The 24,503-nt window shown below is 36.2% G+C and overlaps 1 protein-coding gene across 4 annotated transcripts in view; it reads right to left on the bottom strand.

The window, feature by feature from the left end:
- Positions 1–636: 636 nt before the first annotated feature.
- Positions 637–24,503, bottom strand: part of MAA3 (P-loop containing nucleoside triphosphate hydrolases superfamily protein) — a 187,416-nt gene continuing 163,549 nt past the window's right edge. For 3 of the 4 annotated variants that reach the window (XM_089996824.1, XM_089996825.1, XM_089996822.1), the window contains 6 exons: positions 23,216–23,274; positions 23,042–23,126; positions 22,592–22,957; positions 22,383–22,505; positions 21,851–21,937; positions 637–1,240 (listed from right to left, as the gene is read on the bottom strand). In XM_089996824.1, the coding sequence (XP_089852950.1) occupies positions 1,013–1,240; positions 21,851–21,937; positions 22,383–22,505; positions 22,592–22,957; positions 23,042–23,126; positions 23,216–23,274 (948 nt within the window). In that variant the 3' untranslated portion in view covers positions 637–1,012. Of the gene's footprint in view, positions 1,241–1,360; positions 1,453–21,850; positions 21,938–22,382; positions 22,506–22,591; positions 22,958–23,041; positions 23,127–23,215; positions 23,275–24,503 lie in introns of those variants that run through there. The other variant, XM_089996823.1, reaches the window with a different exon arrangement.

Genomic DNA, 24,503 nt, shown 5'->3' with positions numbered 1-24,503 from the left:
AAAGGAATTTGATTCAAAACCCTAATAAAAAAATTAAAGAGAAAAAACCATAATCAAATTAAGTATCTAAAACACTAATTAAGGATATTTGGTTCAAAACCCCAATCAAAGAAAATATCTTAATCAAATCAAAGGAAAACACTAATAAAACTAAATATTAAAAACCTTAATTAAAGATATTTGATTCAAAGCCCTAATCAATGAAAATCAAAGGAAAAAACATAATAAATAAAAAACAAAGAGAAATCCTAAAACAATTAAAATCAAAGAAAAAATCCTAAACAATTAAAAAAAAAACCTAATCAATAAAAAAACCCAATCAATAAAAATCAAAGAAAAAAGCTTAATCAATGAAAATCATAAAAAAACCTAATCAATGGATATCAACCTTAAAGAAAATCAAAGAAAAAAGCCCTAATTAGAGAAAGCGAGAGAGACCCCCTCCACCCGGTTTTATTTATTTTAAATCGTTGTTCCTCTTGTCCCGTTCTCTTCATAACAGGGGGGAGGGTGGAACGTGGCAGATGTGCATTGCGCATGTTCGCCACGTCCAGCATTTGATCACCGGGGTGTCCTGCACGATCAAACACCCCCTAAAGGGACAAAAAAAAAAAAATGGGTTAAGGGGAACACAGATTGCTTGAACCATAAGATTGTCCTTTTGCTTTATCCATCACTAGAACCAAACTGTTTATGAAATGCACAAATAACCTGGACAAAATATATTGGATTAGAGTCCGTTGACAAGAACCCCTGGAACAGCAGCTCTTCATTTCCTTTTGCGACATCTAGATGGGCTTTGAAAGCCACATCAGTAGCTTATTTTGATCATCCGCAAAACTAGAGACAGTAAGTAATACAAGACAAGCATCTCACTCATCTATAATGAAAACTGTGATGACGCATTCGTGCGCATGATGTAAACTTTGTTACAGGAAAAATGTGCACCCTTTCTCACCAACTTTCGGGTCCTTCGGATGATCTCAACAGGGTATTGGCAAAGATCAAGGAATCAATCATCAAAACCACCATAATCAGCATCAACCGCACCATCATCAATGTCTTGCTCCTGATCAGCAGTACACATGTCTGTGTCTTCATTATAATCTGCAGACACATCCACAGCAGGCCTTTGAAGAGTTTGGATATTGTCCCCATCCATTTGTTTGTGTTTTTCCACTGTAATTTTCATGGAGTTCAAGCTCTCCTCGCCAAAAAATACAGAGTATGGCTTTGATACCTGAAAAGAAAGTTTCAACTATTAGAATGGGTAGAATAAATGATAAGAAGTGACATTTTTAACTGGAGAAAAGTGATTATTCATTTAATGATCCAATTCAAAGGATTCTAACCTAACAGGATGTGCAATCTTTTTTTTTCTGCTTCTATCTATTCCTACTCTATGTAGTCAAAAGCGCTAGGCGGTGCTTAGTCGGTAGACCCCTGAAAGGACTAGTCAAGGACTAGGCAGGATTAGTCGAAACCCTAATTAAATATAAAAAAGAACACAAAATATACATAAAAATATGTTTAATTCTTTTAAGATGATTTCATTACACAAGTACAAAATTATACATGATTTCACAATATATATTAATATACATAACCAGAATATATATATATATATATATATATATATATATATATATATAAACATATTTAGTATAATCAATAAAATATGCTTTCAACATTTCACAAAAGCACAATCACACATAAAAAACATATTACATAATTCATAATGCTAAACATGCTTTCAGGCTTTTATAGAAAAATTCATCATAAACGAAGCAACACACACATAAAAAACATAATCAACTAAAATTAATTGTGCATGCTTTCAATGTTTCACATAAAAAAATCCCAAAAGCAAAGTAGCACACACACACATATAAATATAATAACTAAGCATGTTTTCGTGATCAACTTGCCATGATACAACTACCATTTAGAGATTCAAACATTGTTCGATACGCCCTGAGAGATCTTGGAGAAGGCTATGAGTCGTTTGTTACATCAGCCACATCAGTTTATTCTCAATCACAGGAAGGTGGCCTCGACAAGTTTTCATATCTTCGACCCATGTTGCTTCATCATGAGTCCATGTTTCCGAATAAGTGTAACAATAGCAGTAACAACTCCAATCAAAATTTTATTTGCAAGAAACAATAATGGTGGAAATCAAGGAGGAAGAGGTGGAAGAAGCCGTTATAATAATTACAATGGTCAAGGACGTGGAAGAGGAAGAAAGGAAGGTTATGAAAATTACAATAGTTATGTTGGTCGTGGTGGTTTTCAGCAGTAGAATCCAGGACGTGGAATACTTCCCATGCCTAATCAATATAATAATAATCAGAGGCCAAATGGTGGTTATGGGAACAATTTTAGTGTTATATTGTGCTATATTTGTGGGGATCAAAATTATTTGGTTGATGACAATGAAAGATAGGAGGAAGAAATTCCTGCAATATGGGAATTTATAATTCCAACTTCCAAGGAGAGCAGGGTGTCCCTAATGAAGATGCTAGCAGCATAAACAATGTAACACACTTTTGAAAACAAGTCATTGAACACCCCTTCAGAAGCGCATGCTTGGTACGTTGACAGTAAGGTTGCCAATCATGTCACTGAGAATTCAAGTACTCTTTTTTCCATTGTTCCCTATAAAGGTAATGGAATCATGGTCATTGGTGATGAAACTCGGCAGACCATTACTCACATTGGCTGTGCTAGAATCTCCTCTCCAAGTGGTGTTACCCATGTTGTTAAAAACGCGCCTCAAGGCACAAAAATCGCAATGAGTTATTCCCTATAAAGGTAATGGGATCATGGTCATTGGTGATGAAACTCGGCTGCCCATTACTCACATTGGATGTGCTAGAATCTCCTCTCCAAGTGGTGTTACCCGTGTTGTTAAAATCACGCCTCCCCTCAAAGTGAGGTCCATTGTAACTTGAGGTTCGCGTGTGTAGCGCAAGAGGCCTAAGGCATGCGCCTCATAGGCCTTGAGGTGAGGCGTGCCTCAATAAGAGACACACACCTCAAATTGATTAGTCAATTGGGGTCAAAGCCCTCGTTTGACCCAAATCTAGTAAGTAGAAAAATGAAAAGGGGGAGGCCCAATGAGTTAGGGCACTCACCTCTTTTACCTCTCTCTCTCTCTCTCTTGCCAAAAGAAGAAGACAAAGAAGAAGAAGAGGTATGTACCTCTCTCTCTCGTCTCTTCTTCTTCGTCTCTTATTTCTTTTTTTTTTCTTGTTCCCTTCTTTCTTCTTCCCTTCTTCCTTTTCATCTTCAGTTTTTCTTCTTCTCCTTTTTCTTCTAGTTTTCTTCTATTCTCCTTCTTCTGATCCTTCTCCTTCTTCTTCCATCCTTTTTCTTCCCTCTTTTTTTCTTCTTCCCTTCTTATTTTTAATGATTGGATTTCTTTTGCAATTAATTGACTGCATATAAAAATTGTATAAGTCAATTTTGTTAGTTTGTTTATGCTTTAGTTTTTTAATGTAAAAATCGTACATGTGAAATTGTTACTTTCAGTTTGTGTAATTATTTTCAAATATACATGTGATTGTGTATGTTATGTAATTGACTGTTAGATCATGAAAAATTAAAAACAAATAATTTTTTGTTAAATGAAATTGTTTATTTTTTTGTTTGTGAGACTAAGTGTAGATATGGATTATTATGTGTGATAGAACTAATTTTTCAAACAAGCATGCATGAAATATTAGCTTAATGTTCGATTAGAACTTGAGATGAATTTGTGTGCATTATATGATGATGTTGAGGAATTTGATTGTTAGTGATTTTGTCAAATTTTTATTGAATGCTTATATTTTATTTGTGAGATACTTAGATCAAGTTGGTGCGTTAATGTTACTTTTACTATTTTACATGTTATTCTCATATTTTCGGTATTTATTTGATATTTTATATTGGTTGTTGCTTCATGAATAAAGCATTTTTTATTTAGTTGTATTTTTAGATATTTTTTTAAAAGTTTTTAAAAATACATTTTTGAGGCTTACACCCCGCTTCATTTTTGGTGGAGCGCTTCGCTACGCCTCAACACTTTTCACAACATTGGGTGTTACACTTGCTCTCAAGAATATCTTTCTTGTGCCTAGCTTAAAAAAGAATCCCATATCTATGTCTTAGTTGAGTGATGACTTGTCTATTCCATGTATATTTACACCTAAAGTATGTTTTCTTGAAGGACCAATCAGGGACAACGTTCGGTAGAGGAGAACGTCATGAAGAGCTATATATAGTTCATGATCAGTCTCAGGGTTTGCATAAAAAGTTTTCTTCCAATGTTTGATTTTGAGCAACAGGTGGCAGATATATTTACCAAAGGTTTATCAAGAGACAGGCAAAATTTCTTGAAGAGCAAGTTATGCATGTCCAATGACGTGTAACTTGAGGGGGAGTGTTCAAGAAAAGGGTAGAGTTGTCTTTTCTATGGTGACGTCCTAGTATGCTGCACTATTTTGTATTTTATATATTTTTTATGTGACGTCCTATGTCACATGGGTGCAGGTACAGGTACGGGTGCAGAGCAATTTAAAAAATTTTGGACATAGGGACACAGCTATATATATATATAAGTTTGTAAATTTTAAAGCAAAAATAAAAATGTAATTCTATTGAAGTAACAACACAAACTTACCAAAATATAACACAAAGAATCTTGTGAGTGTGATAACAACAAAACTTATCATAAATCTGCATCGTCTGAATTAGAAGAAAGAACAGGATCGAGGTAGTTCATGTTGAGAGTATGCAAATCATGTTCTCCCTCCAAGTCAAAATCTTCTGGATCTTCCTCCGCCACTGCAGAAAAAAAAAAACTGAGGCAGGGGCCTCCGCCCCCTACCGAAAAACACAAAACAAGGCAAGTTGTAACGACCCTAACTCATACCCCTTAAAAAAATGTAGATTTTTTTTTAAACCAGTGCGGAAACATTCTCAGAGACCTGGGGCCTTTACAGTTCCACTCACTATTGAATAACTCAACCAACCACAAAGGATCTTACACTTATCATTCAAACCATAACAAACCAAATTTTATTAATTAAGAAATAGTAGTTTTGAGACAATTGCATAAAAAGAATCAGAGTGCATGAATAATTAAATCTAAAGAAAAAGTAAAGAAAAACAATCACGCTATCCATCCGTAAAGTTGTCTAGCAAACGTGTAGCACTCGTAGCTCTCCCAGAAACGAGTCGCTTCACTGATCCCCTGCGGCTGCGAAAAACCATAGAAGTAGGTGTCATAAATCCGATAAATTCTGTGCACGAATCCCTCTAATGAATCAAATGAGTATAAAGAATACAGATAAGATTCATGCAATAATTTAGAGGTATGTAATTATGACAAATTCATAATTCAATTAAGCATTCATGAAATAGAAAATAATTACTAAGCATAAGAAAACATTTAATAAGTAACAAAGATCACAATTTAAGCAATAAAATCATTTAACATGCATTACAGAACAATATTATGCATACACCAACATTTATCATTTAAGAAAACAGGTAAACATGCATGATCTAATGCATAACAGGAATATGCATGACTTCAGTGCAATACATGAGTAAATTATTACCTCTTATTAGAAATTTTTTTCGTATGCGTGTCCCTATTAAATGCACACAATTTAAGTTCCTCTTTTTAATTATTGTTGCCCACGGATACACTAAACGGATAAAATCTCCGAGGTCAAGTTAGGTTCCTAAAGTAGCTTAGCACACAATTTGTATTTTATTACTGGGTTTCAAACTTAGCCCTCGACCGAAACAGCCTTCGAAACATTAGATCACCCATCTAATGTCTGGGACACCAGGGACTACCCATCTACAAGTGTCACTTTTCTTGGTATACCAAAACAACAATTATGTCTATACACCACTCCCAGGCAAAGTGACAGACTCTCCCTAAAACCGTGGCCAGGAGAAAGAACTTTAATATTGGGTTCAAGAGTAAATCAAATAATGCACACGAAGTTTTTGTATCCTCGTGGTCCCCCAAAACCGAAACTCCAAGAGTTCCGTACTCCCGACGAGACATCTTAGAAAGTACATTACACTGTTCTTTTATTTTTATTAGATTATTATTATCCCATTTCTTTAATTTGCAATTCAACATGCAAACAAAGGCAACAACTCGCATCTACCCCTGCGAGAGCCATCACGGGACTCCCGCCCGTGGAAACACATAGAATGGTGCAATGCAATGCAAAATATTAATATGATTTTTGCGATGCATTTAAAATAAATAAAGCAAACCACAGCTCGCGGCCCACCCGGCCAACGATGATTCATTTCAATCATCGATGCACCATATGCAAAAAACATAACATGCCATATAGGAAATAAACTACATGCTTTCTAAATGCATATTCATATATGCAAATTTAACTGATTTACCACCTTCATGTGCATGTGCTCGGTATTCATGTGCATGTACCTTTATGTGACCATTTCACAAACATGCTTCCATTCATGAATTATCTTAAGTTGGACAAGTGAGAATTCATGTATTTATGTACATACAAAACACACATAAATCTTATCTATGCCCATGCCCTTGAAGCAAACTTTATTATAGTATGATGCTTAAGCATGTCTCATCAAACATATAAACAATTTCAATCTTAACATGTAGTGAAATCAAAGTACATGTACATAACACATTCTTGAAATTTAACATGCATAGAGAGATTAAAATTCCAGATTTCACAAGCCAAGTGCTAAAAGTGCATGTTTTTGATGCAGGCCTATCAGGCCAAGCCGACCCCGTCGGCTGGGGTTCAAACCCCACCTAGCTGAACCCAATCATCAGCTGGTTGTAGCAGGACACACCCCCTGCTACACAAGCTCTCCCTTTTTTTTTTTTTAATGACAGTGTGCAGCCCCAGCCGAGCCTCTCTGGGCCCCACAGGCACAAGTCAGTAATGAGAAATTTCACTCAAACACAACCCATATTTACTGCTGCAAAACTGCAAAGTTTAGAAAGCATTTGAACCAGGTAACATGCGGCACCTCCCTAGAAAGCATATTGTACAGAAATGAAATTTAGTTAGACGGATTTCTTTCTTGACCGCAGTTAGTCTTGTAGGAGAATGGAGGGGTTGACCATACCCAATAAGCAATCAGACGTCTTCAGTGATTTCAGGATCACGACATACTGATGTGGCCATAGTTTTTCAGATCCACACGATTTTTAGAAAGCTCCCATGCAACAAAATTATAAGTTAGATTAGGACAGACACACAAGAACACACATACATATGTAAGTTTGTGTGAGCGTGTGAGCATGAGAGAGATGGTATGGTGCCCTTTAACTCCACACACACACAACAACATGCATACGCATATACATATGTAAGTTTGTCAGTGTGAGAGAGATGATACTGTATCATTTAACTCCACACACACACAAAATACAAATATAAACGTAAATTTGTTTTTTTTTATTTTTTTTAATAGGGAAAATGCTTAGCTGACCTATTATGTTAGAAACTAGTCGCAACACAAATTTGATGTCAGTGGGAAAGTGTGACCTTTTTTTCTCCAGAATCTCCTTTCCCTTGTTACTGCACAAAACAGCCCCAAGCTTTGCAGACATGGCAGCACGGTAATATTATGATTCCTAAGTTCTACATATAATCCCTGCCCACCATGATCACACCACTCTGTGCATGCATACACCATCAGCATAAACCAAATTTATATTAGTTTATTTCCGGTAATAGGATCCAGTATTGAAAACACACCATGGATAAATAGGAATATTACTGATGTGTTAATATATATCAAACAAATAGCAATAAGAATTCCAAGTACTATAATAAGATGCTATAAGGATGTTCTTCATCATGTTGGTTATATCAATTCACTTTAGTTTAACGAAGTTGTGAACCTTGTATTTAAGAAAACAGAAATATCGTAGGATGAGTGCTCTTAACTACTAGCAACAAGAAACCATGGGCTAAAGCCAAACTGTCTAACACATTGCATATGATGATCTAATGCTTAAGAGAAATTCCACAACAGCAATGACAAAAGCATTCAGCAAGTCATCTAGGAGATCACAAGTTTTATCCTGACAGGTAACTGATTGAGACTACCATGAATATAGCAACAGTCAACTAAAGCCAGGGAATATAATTACTTAATTAGCATGAAGCTCCAAAAATAAAATAATGTACAAAAATTTTATGTGAGGAAGAACCAAACGAATCACAAGTATCCATAGAAATCAATATCCTCCCAAAAAAGCCTCTAAATACACACATCTACTACCAATAGAAATTCTGTTTTAGTATATACAAATTTTTTATTGCATGATAGAATGAACATAATCAAGAGTACAACAATGGAAGAAGATACATGCATCATCCTCCATGTGTTTTTGCAAAAGCATAGCTATAAGCACTTTTTTTCATGGATTTCCATCAAATTATTGCATGAAAATCCAATCTATATTAATTTTTCACTTGATTCAAGAGAGAAAACCCATATCTTAAATAAAAAAGTGAAGAAAAATAGGGGCGAATGTTGAAAAACGTGAATGAAGGGTTGGAGCAGCTCTCCTCCTCCTCTCCTTCCTCCTTCCTCTCTTTTCTTTCCTTCTCTCTTTCTTCCTTTATCTTTCTCTTTCCTTTTTTTTTTTTTGACTTTATATAGACAAGAGGGAGGGTGGGCCACCCCCCCCCCCCTTTTCCAGCCCTCTTTAGATGGGATGGAGAGGGAGAGTTTCCTCATAAGAGAACTCTCTCTCACCTCCCTATCCAAGAATTTCCAAAACTCTAATTTTTTTTTACTTTTTCAAAGTTTCCAAATTTCTTTAAAATCCCTTCTTAAAACCTCTCAAGCCTTTTTAGGCATGAGTAAGGACTCTATTAAGAAGTCCTTCTCAACCCTAAAATACAAATTTTGGAATTAATAAAAAATAATTAATTATTAATTAATTAATAATTATTTAAAAGCTTCCAAAAAATAGATAAATTAACTTAGGAGACTTCTTAACCTTATTTAACTCCAAATTAAAGCTTTTAGATCAATTTAAAGCTCGAAAATCATTGGGCATGGATTTGGATAGGGATCCGGATCCAAGATCCAAATCCATCTCCAAAAATCCATATGGATTTTGGACTGGACCAAATCCAGATTAATATGGGTCTTGAATACAGTCCAGATCCATATTAATTTGGACCAAACCCATTGGATCCAGTTCGATCTAAATCCGGATCCAAACTGACAAACTACTCTTTTTTTAGAAAAACACGATTTTTGGGCCAATCGAAACTCAAATTCGACAAAGTAACATACCGTTGCGTTCGGCATTTCGAGACGCATCGAACGACATATTACATGAACATCAAATTCTGAGTTTTGCCCAAAAATAACCCGAATTTCGCTTAAATTTAAAGATCGAAAATACAACTTTTTCTTACCCTTCGATTGGCCCGCCTCGACCTTGTCGATGAGACCTAGGTCGAGCCTAGACTCAAAAGTATCGATCTAAAATCGATGCTCAAACAAATTTTCTCCCAGACTTTGCCAATTTTTTGACAAAATCAGAAAATGACTAAGTATGAAAATTCATGATATTACACAGGGGGCTCCGCCCCTTGCCGGAGGAAGAGGGAGGATGGATATACCTTAGAGGACCGGTGGCTGGCGTCGCCGGCGGCTACGGTCGCCGGGGTTTGGGTCGCCGACGAGCCTAAAGAGGACGAGGAGCGAGGGACGGGTGGGGGAGAGGGAGCGATCGGCGGGGAGGGGTCTACCGTCTGCCCCTCCCCCTGCATAGCCTCTTAAGGGTCGTGCCCCTACCCCAATACCGTCTTGGATCCGGATCGGGTCCAGATCCGGACCTGACCTGAGTCCAAATTAATTTTAATAAATAGACAAAAATAAACTCGGTCAAAGTTGACCGAATCCAAAATATGAATGGACTCAGCCCCAGTGCGTTGACCGAGTCTGACACTTAGTTGACCGTGTTCGCCCCATGTCCGAAACTGCACCCGTGTCGGGGCGTGTCGACGCGGGTGCGTCGACTTTTTAGCCGAGTCCGTGTGACTTAGGTGACATCCTATATAGAACATATTTGTAATATGTTTTACATTATTATGCCTCTTTGTATCCAGCCCAATTTGGGCATACATGTATATGAGAAGATTAAGGTGTCGCCCTACACCAAGAATCAAAATGTTAAGGGCTAACCGGCAAGAAGCTCCTTCTCTTCTCACCTCCCCTCTAGTGCTCTGACAAAACTAGGACCGTGCTAACAATATGTTCTGCCCAAGAACTAGGTCAAAGGCGATAGTTTGCCTTTTATTCAATTAAGTCTAAATCACCTACAAATAACAGCAAAATAGACAATGATGGTCTCCACCACCTATAGATCTAGGCAATTATGTATCTCAATATACTTCAAATCTTCCAATTAAACCAAGAAGAAATTTTGCAAATGTGATATAAATAATTACGAGAATAAACAAAAGATAAAATTTATTCAAAATATAAAAAAAATAAAAGTAAAATAAATTAACTATCTTTTTTAAATTTGTTTGTCCAACATATATACAAGCACATACAAATACAACAAAAGAATTCTCAAACAAATGTTCAAGGACAACAACTCCTGAAATCAATTTAAAAAAATGTTTTATCAAAATATAAAAAATAACAAATAACAAATAATTACCTTCAAGAAAGGGTCCACTTTTTTTCCTCTAGTGATAGAAAGCTAAAGAAACATAAAGGTTTACTAATACCAATGGGATGGTAATGGCCAGCTGGGTGTAAATGCAACTACATAATCTTGTAGACAGCCAAAAAAAGTGCTAATGAGACCTATCTTCACCAAAAAGAAAAAAGAGTAAAGGCAATAGGCAACTTAACTTACCTAGGCATCTAAGAGAGGTACGTACCTCTTTTATAGCCAGAGGTTGTTAAAATGTGTATATATATATATATATATATATCTTTTTCATGTTCATCCAAATACCCAATAGGGGCATTTTGGTAAATTACCTTATAATTTTTGTTTTTTAGATTTTTCTTTTTTTTACTTTCTTTTTATCTTTTTATTTTTCCTTTTTCCTTTTTTTCTTTTATTGTAATTGGACCACTAAGGGGCCCCACCCATCTAGTCGTTGGGGCCCCAACGGTCACATTTATGACCGTTGGGGCTCCCAACGACTAGAAGGGAGCCCCTTTGTGGTCCCTCTCTAATATGATGGCTCCTCTATAAATAGAAGAGCTTTCCCTCTTGTAAAGATAAGGCTTTTCAGCCCACTTTGTCTCTCTTCAATAATACTTTTTTGCCTTTAGGCACTTCACCCCTTAGTGGGTTATTTGTGCACTTTATGTGCTTGTGTTCTTCGCTCTTTGTTCGACTCTTTTAAAGAGATCTTTAGATTATTGGTGCTTCCGCTATTTTCATTACATGGTATTAGAGCTATTGGATTTTCAATATTCTTGAAAGACCGTTGGGAGCCCTTTATTTTCTATCTTTCCCATCATTAATTGAGCATGAATCAAGAGTTGAGGTCACCTTCAAACTCAATGACGCAAACTATCTTATATGGGCATCGACTATGAAAAATCATCTAAGAGGTAAGAAGTTATGGGCTTTGTGATGGACACCACTCTTGAACCCACCTTAAAGCTCACCAAAATTGAAGGCGGTGTTGAGAAAGCTCTAGATGGTGATGACCACATCAAAGCCATTAATGAGCATCAATCTAAGGTAGAAGATTGGGAAAGTAACCATGCCAAAATTTTGGCATGGTTTATGAACAATGTTGATATTAAAAATTGTGCAAACATTGCTAAATTTAGGAGAGCCAATGAAGCATGGTTCTTCCTTAAGGGTATGTATAACAAAAGATCTAGCTAGACAATTTTTTTGTCAAGAAAAGATTAGATCTACTAGACAAGCGGACATGAGTGTCCATGATTATTTTAGTGCTTTAACCCCTCTTTGGGATGAACTCGCTTTTCTTGAGCCCAAGTGGATAGCTCCGGAAGATATCGAGCTTAGAAAAGAACAAATTGAAAAGGAGCATTTCTTTCAATTTCTTCATAGGCTTAGGCCCGAATTCGAATAAGTTAGGGCATCTCTTTTTCATATAAGTAAAGCCTTACATATTGAAGATGTTCTTACCGAAGTATGTTAAGAGGAAACTCGTCTTGGCATAAGCCTTAAGAATGATGAAATTTTGGCTGTTACTAGGCCGGAAACCAATATAAAAGCTTATAGACCGCCCCATTTTTCAAAAAATAATGGGTATAGAAAGGGAGTGATTTGTCACTATTGTAATGAACCGGGACATATTAAGCCGGTTTGTCTAAAGCTTAAAGGAAAGGTGGCCGCGGTTGGAGAAAATACTCTAAAGAAGGAAGAAGAAGATATCAATGGAGGAGATATCAAAGAAACTCTTTGCCAAATTTTCGAAGTCCTCCAACATCTTCTCAAGACTTCTTCAACATCAACTTCTGGAGCCGTCATAGCCTATTCATCATCACCTCCAGGTATGTGGATACTAGACTCCGATGCTTCTTTTCATATGACATCTCATAAAAATTCTCTTTTGAATGTTGTTTCCGACCCTATATCTTCGTATGTTTCAACGGCCGATGGGACTTCTTTAAAAATTGAAAGTATTGGAACACTTGACTTGAAAACCTCTCAAAACATTTTTGTTCCTAAAGTAAGAGTTGTTCCAAAAGTTAACTTAAATCTTTTTTCAGTCTCTCAAATTACCGATCATGGTTGTAAAGTCTCTTTCTCACCTAAAGATTACACCGTGCAGGATCTTTAGTTAGAGAAGCTGATTGGGTAAGGCCATAGGAAGAGCGATCTTTATTTTATGATTTTTTTGAATCTTTTATCCAAGTCATTTTGTAATTTTGTAAATGTCAAAAGTATTGAAGTTTGGCATAAGAGACTTGGTCATCCAAACATTTTAAAGATGTCTCTTTTTTTTTTTTTAGACAATACTTGTAAAGACAAACACATGACTTGTAAAGATTGAATTTTTGAGAAATCTAAAGCTATTCCATTTCCTCAAAGAAATTATGTTCCCACACGGCCGTTCGAACTTGTTCATTCCGATGTATGGTGTCCCTCTCCTGTTGTATCTAAAGGGGGTTTCTCATATTATGTTTGCCTTTATTGACGATTTTACTCGATTTACACGGATTTACTTCTTAAACCGTAAATCTGAGGTTTTCTCATTTTTTAAAGAATTTCATACAATGGTTAAAAATCAATTTTTAGGAAACCTGTCCATTCTTAGATCAGACTCGGGAGGAGAATACATGTCCAATGATTTTCAAAGATATTTGAGAGAAAATGAAAATTTGCATCAACGTTCTTGTCCTAACACTCCGTAACAAAATGGTCTTGCGAAAAGAAAGCATAGACACATAATAGAGACAACAAGAACTCTATTAGTTTCAAAAAATATTCCAAAATCTTTTTGGGGCGAAGCTGTTCTGACTTCAACATATTTAATCAATAGAACACCCTCGTCCTCTTTGAAAAATCTTTCTTCGTTTGAAAAACTTTACAATATGTCTCCCGACTATAAAAGACTAAGAGTTTTTGGATGTAAGTGTTTTGTTCTAACCCACAAAAATGATAAACTTTCTTCAAGGGCAATTGAATGTATTTTCTTAGGATATGGCGAAAAATAAAAAGGTTACCGCTGTTTTAACATATTAAATAACAAACTTTATATTTCAAAAGACATCACTTTCCTAGAAGAAGAAAACGGTTTTTCGCATAACCTAAATGATAATGTTGATTATTCTTTTTTGTTTAACTTGTTACCTCAAGAAAAATGCATGGACAATCATGTTGAAACTATTGAACCTCCTGAAGCTGCCATTGAGGATCATATTGAACCTCAAAATGATGAGCAACATGATCTACATGAAAATCTAAATGAAAATATAACAAGTCATACACAAGTTTATACTAGAAGAAATGAAAATAACCTTCCTTGTGCCCTTTAAAAATTCTCTCAAAACGAATCGTTAGAAGAATCCTCTCAAAGGAGATCAAATCGTATTTCTAAAATACCTAATAGATTTGTATCCTATGATTCTTTTTCTCTAAATTTTTGAGTCTGTTTATTAACTCTTCATTCTTTCCACGAACCATCCCATTACAATGATGCCAAACAATATGCCCATCGGAATGAAGCAATGAAACTTAAACTTAATGCACTTAATAAAACACAAACTTGAGAAATCATTGTTCCCCCTAATGGCAAGAAACCCATTGGATGTAGATGGGTTTTCAAAGTAAAAACTAAAAGTGATGTTTCTTTAAAAAAATTTAAGGCTCGATTAGTAGCCAAAGGATATGCCCAAAAATATAGGGTGGATTATGATGAGACTTTTGCACCTGTTGCCCGAATGACTAAGTGTTCAAGCCCTTATTGCAATAGCCACTATTAAAAAATGACTCATTTTTCAACTTGATGTCAAGAATGCCTTTTTAAATGGAGAACTGAGTGAAAAAGTTTATATAGAACCACCTCCTGTCATGAATTTAAATGAAAAAATTTTGAAATTAAAAAAGACATTATATGGTCTTAAGCAAGCTCCCAAAGCTTGGTATGACAAGTTTAGTAATGTATTAATCAATTTGGGTTTTATTTCTTGTTATACTGACACTGCTCTTTTTGTTAAGAAAACAAGTGACTCCATTATTATTCTACTTATGTATGTTGATGATATGATCATCACTGGAAGTGACAAAAATGGAGTAAATGATGTTAAGTCTATGTTAAAGAAAACTTTTGATATGTCTAACTTAGGGTTTTTGAGATATTTTTTAGGTATTGAAGTGGTGTATTCTCCTCGAGGATATATTTTATCTCAAATGAAATTAACAACAGACATTTGTATCAAATCAGGAGTTTCAGATGAAAAGAAAGTTGAAACTCCTAAAGTTATAAATACAAAGTTGAGACTTGAGGATGACGTTCTTCTTGAGGGTCATATCCCCTATCGGTAATTGATTGGATCACTTATCAATTTCAGCATGCCCCTACTACAGTTCATATGGCGGCTGTGATGCGAATTGTGCGATATATCAAGAACTCCATCACCAAAGGGCTTTTCTTATCCTCTTATTCATCTATTGAATTAACTGCTTATACTGATGCAGATTGGAGGAGAAATCCCAATGATCGAATCTCAACTATTGGTTTTTGCATTTTTTTAGGAGAATCCCTCATTTCGTGGAGATGTAAGAAGCAGTAAAAAGTTTATCTATCCTCCACCGAAGCTGAATATCGGGCCATGACGATGACAACTATGGAAATTGTGTGGCTTAGAAGTCTCCTCTGTGACATGGGCATCCTCATTTCTTCTTCCACCAAGATGTGTTGCGATAACAAGAGCGCAATTTCCATCGCTAGCAATCATATATTCCACAAGCGAACCAAGCATATTGAAATAGATTGCCACTATGTTCGAGACAAATTTCTCAAAGGAACCATCACACTACCATATGTTACTTCAGAGTTCAGAATATCAATTGGCTGACTTCTTCACCAAAGCGCTTCCAACTCTGCGTTTTATGTTTCTTCTTGGCAAACTTTCAGACTTTTCCCCGTAAAGTTTGAGGAGGTGTGCTAAAATGTGTGTATATATATATTCCATGTTCATCCAAATACCCGATAGGGGTATTTTGGTAAATTACCTTATAATTTTTGTTTTTTAGGTTTTTGTTTTTTACTTTCTTTTTATCTTTTTCTTTTTTTGTTTTATTGTAATTGGACCACTAAGGGGCCCCACCCATCTAGTCGTTGGGGCCCCAACGGTCACATTTATGACCATTGGGGCTCCCAACGACTAGAAGGGAGCCCCTTTGTGGTCCCTCTCTAACATGATGGCTCCTCTATAAATAGAGGAGCTTTCCCTCTTGTAAAGATAAGGTTTTTCAGCCCACTTTGTCCCTCTCTTCAATAATACTTTTTTGCCTTTAGGCACTTCACCCCTTAGTGGGTTATTTATGCACTTTAATGCTTGTGTTCTTGGCTCTTTGTTTGACTCCTTTAAAGAGATCTTTGGATTATTGGTGCTTCCGCCATTTTCATTACAGAGGTAACTAGGTAAGTTACCAAAATAAAAAGTAGGAGAGATGTGAGCCTCTTTACCAGAGAGGCATAAGCCTCACCACCCAGCTAAGAGGCTTAAACCTCAAGGTGTCTTTTGATGAGGGGTGTGAAAGGTTTATGTTTTGATGCCCCTCGTAATGCCTTTAAAAACACTGCACGCACATAAATTCCAATACACCAATACAACAAAAGAGGTTGCCTAATTTTCTCTCTTATCTGACCAACCCAGCATTAGCCTCACTCCATCACCCATTCACTCTTGTATTCGGGATCTAACATCAACTGCAATGATTCAATAGGTGGCTCATTGGGATAGTGCTGCTATCATTGAATCAACCAAACTCCTAATCTGACTCCATCACTCTGTAAGAAAGTGAAAAATACGCTACAACAAATGTCTCTCAACAAGTTCGCACAAATACATCATAAGAACCACAAAGGTCCACAAAGAGAACTTAAGAATACACACAACCCGAAATGGCTAACTAGAAAGGAGATAAAACATTACATGTCTATGAGATTACATATGAGATATTATATGAGATTACATATTTTAACACTCCCCCTCAAACTTACGGTTGGATAACCGAAAGTTTGCCTAAGAGAAAGTGAAACTTAGGAGCAGCGAGAGGCTTGGTGAAGAAATCGGCCAGCTGATATTCTGAAGCAACATAAGGAAGATTGATGGTGCCACGCGAAAATTCCTCTCGAATATAATGGCAATTCATTTCTATATGCTTGGTGCGTTCATGAAATGTCCGATTGCTTGCAATATAGATAGAGCTCTTGTTGTCACAACACAGATTTGATGCTTTTGGACTTTCAACTCCCATATCGAAAAGTAGACGTCGAAGCCAGACTAATTGCATAGTAGTTGTAGCCATTGCCCTATATTCAACTTCAGTTGATGAGAGAGAGACCTTTTGTTGCTTCTTACATCGCCAAGACACCAAGGATTCTCCTAAAAAGACACAAAAACCTGTAGTTGAGTGGCGATCATTTGGATCACCACCCCAATCTGCATCAGTATAAGCAAGCAATTCTAAGTTAGAGGAAGCGGATAAAAATAATCCTCGAGAAATAGAATTTTTGATATATTTAATAATACGCAAAACTGCTCCCATATGAACAGAAGTTGGAGCATGTTGAAATTGACTGGCTGTATGGACCGCATATGTAATGTGATAGATAGATACGATAGAGCCCCAACAAGTTGCCTATACGGAGTCGGATTCTCGAGTGGCTCTCTATCATTAATCTTCATTTTGACATTCACAATCTCAGGAGTATCAACATGTCTTTCATCTGAAATACCTGACCTGGCAACAATATCTAATGCAAACTTAGATTGAGTTAGCAAGTAACCTCTAGGTGAGTAGGCAACTTCTATACCAAGAAAATATTTCAAAAAACCCAAATCACTCATTTCAAAATGTGTTTTGAGAATTTTTTTAATATTATAAACTCCCTGTTTATCACTTCCAGTGATGATCATGTCGTCAACATAGAGTAGAAGGATGATAATACCTGCATCAGAATTCTTAACAAACAAAGTTGTGTCAGTAAGACAAAATCGAAAACCAAAATCAAGCATAACCTTACTAAACTTATCATACCAAGCTTTTGGAGCTTGCTTGAGACCATATAAAGCCTTGTTTAGGCGAAGTGTTTTCCCTTTAGGTATATTCATTCCTGGTGGTGGGTCCATGTATACTTCTTCAGCTAAAGTTCTATTTAGAAAAGCATTTTTAACATCCATTTGAAAGATATGCCATCCCTTTATTGATGCAAGAGCTATTAGGATTCTAACAGTGGTCATTTTAGCTACTGGGGCAAAGGTCTCTTCATAGTCTATTCCATATTCTTGAGAATAGCCTTTTGCCACCAACCGGGCCTTGAATCTTTCAAGAGTGCCATCACTCTTGGTTTTCACCTTGTACACCCAGCGACAACCAATAGGTTTCTTGTTGTTTGGAGGATGGTCTTGAATGGTCCAAGTATTTGTTTTTTCTAAGGCTTCTAATTCGACTTTCATAGCCTTGACCCATTCTGGTTGATCCTTGGCTATATCATAACTGGGAGGTTCTTCATAGGAATGAATTAGAGCAATAAAGGCTTGCTGTTTTGGTGAAAAAGACTGATATGACACAAACTTTGCAGGAAACCTCGAGATCCTAGTGGATTTTCTAGATGAAGAGGTAGATTCATGTTCCCCTGTGTATTTATCCAAGGCACACTGTCTTTCTAAATTTCTTCGTCTAGAGTATTGAATACAATCTTGACTATTTCTATGAGGATCAGAATCAATCACATCCATCTGATCATCTAGATCAATTTCTCTTTCACTATCCTTTGGAACTAGATCCAACAAGAAGGAATACTCATCTATTTCAGTAGAATTTTTGTTTTAAAAAAAACTTTCATTTTCTAAAAAGGATACATTCCTTGAAACGTATAACTTGTTGTTTTTAGGGTCAAAACATCTATATCCTTTTTGATTATTTGCATATCCTAAAAAAGTACAGGGTATAGCACGGGGAGAGAATTTATCATTCTTATATGTAAAAACAAAGCACTTGCACCCAAACACCCTCATTCTAGAATAATCAGGTTTTTGTTTATAAAGCTTTTCAGTAGGAGAAATATTCTTTATTGAGGATGAGGGTATCCTATTAATAAGATACACAACAGTTAAAATAGCTTCGACCCAAAAAACTTTAGGAACTTGATGTGTGATAAGTAGTGTTCTAGTTGTTTCTATAATGTGTCTGTGTTTTCTCCCAGCTAACCCATTTTGTTGAGGGGTATAGGGACAAGATTTTTGGTGTGAAATTCCATGTGAGTTCAACTATTCTTTAAATTCAGTTGATAAAAATTCTCCCCCTGAATCAGTGTGAAATATTGAAATATCATTCTTAAATTGATTTTTGACCATATTATGAAATATTTGAAAAAAAGAGAACACTTCAAATTTGTGTTTAAGAAAGTAAATCCAGGATATCGTGTAAAGTCATCCACGAAAATTACATAGTATAAAAACTCACCTTTTGACGTAACTGGTGCAGGACCCCAAACATCAGAGTGAATTAATTCAAGTGGTCGAGTGGAGACAAAAGTTCTTTCTTGAAATGCTAGTCGTTTCATTTTTCCAAGAATACATTTTTCACAAGTGAAAGTTTCAAAATTACAAATTTTTTCCATGTTTGGAAAGTACTGAAGCTTGGATATACAAGGGTGACCAAATCTTTGGTGTAAAAGATCCAAGCCTACTTTTTGAACATTGCAGCATAATGTTTTCTTGGGTAATTCCAAAAAATCCATGTAATATAAGCCTCCTTCTCTATGGCCTTCCCCAATCAACTTCCCTGACTGGTGATCTTGTACTTGACAATCATGAGAAGAGAAAAAAACATTACACCCATGATCAGTTAATTGAGAAACAGATAAGAGATTTAGATTAAGTTTGGGGATATATATAATCTTTGGAACACAAAATCCTTTTGAGTTTTGAGAGTTATTTTCAAAATTTCCTATTCCTTTTATCTCAAGGGATGTTCCATCCGCAGTAAAAACACTCGATCCACTTGAGTCATAACAATGCGACAGTAATTTTAAATTTGGTGTCATGTGAAAAGAAGCGCCAGAGTCAAGAAGCCATAGGGGTTTACCTAGATCGGAGGTGCCAACAGAAGAGATCACAACTCTAGCTGAGGGAGAAGTTCCTTTAAGAAGAGGTTGTAGAGCCTCCACCAGCTGAGACATGGACATGTTTCCAATGGATGTCTCATTTGATTCTTTTGATTCAACAACAACTGCCTTCTTCTCATAAGATTTTTTCAACTTTGGACAGTAAGTTTTAACATGTCCGGGTTCATGACAGTAATAACAAATAACTTTTCTCCTTTCAAAATCGCCTCCTTGCCTTTCATTGTTTATTCTCCCAATATGTGGAGGTTTGTATGTGCGAATGTGATTACCTGGTCTAGATACAGCTAAAACTTTATCATAATCGCTTTTGTCGACTCGTTTTTATTGAGTCTATTTTCTTCCATACTTAGCTCTTCAATGGTATCTTCAATAGATGGAACATTTCCCCGATGTAGAAGAGCGGACTTGGTTGATTCAAATTCGGGTCTCAACCCATTTATAAATTGAAAAAAATGCTCCGCATTTACTTGATTTTGGCGAAGCTCAATGTCTTGTGGACAATGCCACTTTGGTTCAAGAAGAGCCAACTCTTTCCATAGTTCAGATAAGCTATTGTAGTATTCTCTAATACTTCTCTCTCCTTGAACCATATTCCGAACCTTTTCTTGTAAGTTACATATATGAGCAATATCTTTAAGAGAATACATTATCTTAAGATATTCCCACGCATCATTAGCATGTTCAAATTTTGCGAGACTTGAACACTTCTTTATGTCTACACTAGAAATTAGCCAAGACATGATCTTGGCGTGACCCATTCTTCATTCTTTCCATTCCTTTTCATATGTGGAGATGGCCTTAGTTTTTTCCACCTCCGAAAGAGGTACTTCTCTTCCACCTTCTTCTTTAGTGAGCGTTAGTTTAGGTTCCTTATCGGTTCCATCAACTAAACCCCATAGACCCTTTCCCCAAATAAGATGCTTCGTGATTGAAGCCCATGTTACATAGTTTGAATCGTTGAGTTTCATGGACTTAATGGTGACATTATCATTGTCATCCATTTTACAAGCTTGGGAATGAGAGGGGAAGAAGAAAAGCAAGTGGGAAGAGGAATATTTTAACCACAAAGATCGAAAATAAGTAGCCTTCCACGCCCTTCAAGGCTACACACGAGCACTCCTTCAAAGAGACTTCACTTTCTTGAAGAGTAGTTGCATGGCACGCTTCCCAATACACGTCCACCGACCTTGCTCCGATACCATGTAAGAAAGTGAAAAATACGCTACAACAAATGTCTCTCAACAAGTTCTCACAAATACATCATAAGAACCACAAAGGTTCACAAAGAGAACTTAAGAATACACACAACCCGAAACGGGTATAAAAATGAAAAATAAACAATTTTATTGATTTGAGATAAAAACCCAAAACAAGAGTAAGTATTTACAAGGGGAATAGCCCCATATTTATAGAGAGGTAGAGAGAAGCCTTAAGAGAGCTGTTGGACTCTCCAACGGCTCTATTTTTTTGTTACTTTTATATTTTAAAAGCTTTTAAACATGTTTCTTTATATTTTTTAAAGAAAAATAACGCAAAACTTATTATTTTCTTAGTTTTTTCGTTGTTATTTACATTTTTTCCAATTTTTTAAACTCCAGAGATATTCCTGAGATTTATCAACTTTTGAAAATCTCTCCGAGAAATACCCTCACCGAGAAACTGCCTTTAACGATACAGGTGACTATGATTGAAACACATACTCAGGTCAGATTAGAAAACAAGCCCAATTCTTTTCTAAGGAACCCAAATTAAGGCCCATATGTAATCAGGTTTGGCAATTACTCCAAAATCCTGGTCTGTTTTTCATAGGGATTTTCCTTGCCTTTCCCAAACCTGAACTTTAGGTCCAGGTTGGCCAGGTACCTGACCTTGCATCCAATCCACTAGAAGTTCTAGTTTTAGATATCCATTAGCTAAAAAATAAATTGAAATACCAAAGAAACTAAATTCAATTCAAAACTGGAGGAAAAATCACTCATTCTCATTACCTTAAAATAGCATTCCCTTTCTTTAGCACTTTTCACAAGATTGTTCCAATGCTTGTCTTGCACTAGAGTTGATGCAGAGCCAACCACCTACAGAAATCATGATGTTAGCTATCAGACCAAATGAACTGGTAGGGCTCTGCCTCCACCCCCCCCCCCCGACATCTTGACTATCTAAAAAAAAATGAAAGTGGCTTTTAGAGATTTCATTGGTCCTTCAATACTACCACTTTCTGGTCATTTCTTTCTTATCTGAAAACATGCACCCTTGGCGCTGGTTGTAGGTGAGGGTCAAAACAAACATGAACCAAGAACAAAAATGAAAACAAAAGAAATTGAAACAAAAATAGGCAGGACACAATTATGCAGCAAATCAGAATCCCATGTTAACCCAACAAAGAAAGAAATGAATACAAAAGAACCACAAAACTATGAAACAAAATGTACAGATGTATAGATTTACACTTCTTGACTCATTGGGTGACAATTTGGTGGTTTGTTGTAATCCCCTTTATCAAAACTCATAGATAATTACCAGGATTGATGATCTGGCTCTTGTAATTCCTACATTCATGCGCCGGAAGTCAGCCACAAAACCAATTCCTTTTCCAGCATTTGCACGGACACATGAAAAAATTGCTACATCCTTTTCCCGTCCCTAAGCAGTGTAAAACATTTACAACTTATTGACTTACCATATAAACATTGACCACTTCAGCTGAAAAACCAGAAAAGAAGCTTCACCTGGAAACCATCAACTGTATTTACATCTATTAATTGATCAGCCTGTGCTCCAAGTTCCTCACGAAAACGCTCACGGAAAATTTTCACTTGATGCCTATAAGGAGAAATAACTGCCAGTTGAGAGCTTGAGTTGAGTTCAGGAAATCTGGTGACCAAATTTCGATACATAAGAAGGCTAAACTCAACTTCTTCAATATTTATCCAGGAGCCACTTCCAGAGGGCTGGGATTCAACTCCATCTATGTCGAAGAAACAAAATGGACCAAAGCAACGATATGCATGCCATGCACGCTTGGTGCTAAGTAGAACATTAGGCCCATCATCCAAGGATTCAGCATAGAATTCTTGAGATGGAAAGCTTCTTATCTGCAATGACATCCAATCATAATTATACATCAGAAATATGAACTTCATTTGTTAAAATCCAGTTTGGAAGAAGCTATTTCAAACCTCAGGATGCATTCGGTACTGAGTTTTGAGCATATGTACTGGATAGCCAGCCAGCTGAAATCTTTTAAATAAGCTCATTCCATACCTGACAGGTGCATAGCGTAGCTTATTGATATGGATCATACAATGAAAATAGATTAAAGAAACAGATCATACAAAAAGCATATTGTTCACCCTAATTTCTCAGCAGTTGAAGAAATTACAGTGGCTGGCAACTGAATGGGATCACCAACCTACAATATCACAAAAGGGACATTCCATGGGTAACTTAATCAACAAAAACAGCTTATATATCCCAACTGTAAATCACTATTCAACATCACTAAACTGCACTTTCAGGATACTGATAGCATGCCAAACTAAAATATAAAAAGCAACAAGAATTGCAATTCCAGACAAATATCCTATAGGAGAATCTTCTGCCAAATATGATTATACTTGTACAATATTAATGAGGCAATATATTATTACAATTTCCTGAAAAAATGTCAGCAAAATACAGCAAGAGAAATCTTTATATGGCTACTGTAATATTGAAACAAGAAAACTTCAAAAGAAGGAAGACATTGCACATTTGGCAGGATTTATAGCAATCAGTGTTAAATTATGTATATATAAATATATATATACATATACTTATATATATATATACATTCGTATATATATATAAGTATATATGTATATATACATAATAATATAGCTTTTTCCTGTTTTGTATAAACCAAAAACCCGATAGGGGTGTTTTGGTAATTCCACATGTACTTTTTTCTTTTTTACCTTTTTCCCTTTTTCCCCTTTTTAATTTTTCTGTTTTTACTTTTTGGAACCATAAAGGGGCCCCACCTATCTAGTCGTTGGGGCCCCAACAGTCATATTTATGACCGTTGGGGATCCCAACGACTAGAAGGGGAGCCCCCTTTATGGTCCTCCTTTAGTGCTTTCCTCCTCTATATAAAGAGGAGGTTCCCCCTTGTAAATGTATGGGTTTTACACCCTTCTCTTACTTTCAATAATATCCAACTTATGACTTTAAGTCATTTTCTATATTTGAGAGTTTTGTGTGTGCACATTTGGTGTTTGTGTTCGTGGCTCTAGTGGTCACTCTTAAAGAGTGACTTTTGCTCTATTGGTGCTTCCGCCTCTTTTCATTACATGGTATCAAAGCTCGGTTGGTGATAGGGCTTTTCTTTGGAACGTGTGCCTCTCAATTTTTGAAGAAAGGAAGGACTTTTTGGTGCCGATGGAACGTGACTCTAAAGTGGAGCTTTCTTTTAAGCTAAATGGGTCCAACTATCTCATGTGGGCCTCCGCTATGGAAAATCATCTTAGAGGTAAGAAACTTTGGGGTTTTGTTATGGGAACTACTTCCGAACCCTCTCTTGTTCTCACCAAAATCGAAAATGAAGTGGAAAAAGCTTTAGATGGCGATGAGCGCATCAAAGCTATTAATGATCATCAATCC

This window comes from Nuphar pumila, chromosome 2 (assembly GCF_984573655.1).
Source record: "Nuphar pumila chromosome 2, dmNupPumi1.hap1.1, whole genome shotgun sequence".
NCBI lineage: Eukaryota > Viridiplantae > Streptophyta > Magnoliopsida > Nymphaeales > Nymphaeaceae > Nuphar > Nuphar pumila.
The sequence above is the reverse complement of the archived record's forward strand: the minus strand, read 5'-3'. Positions and strand labels throughout refer to the sequence as shown.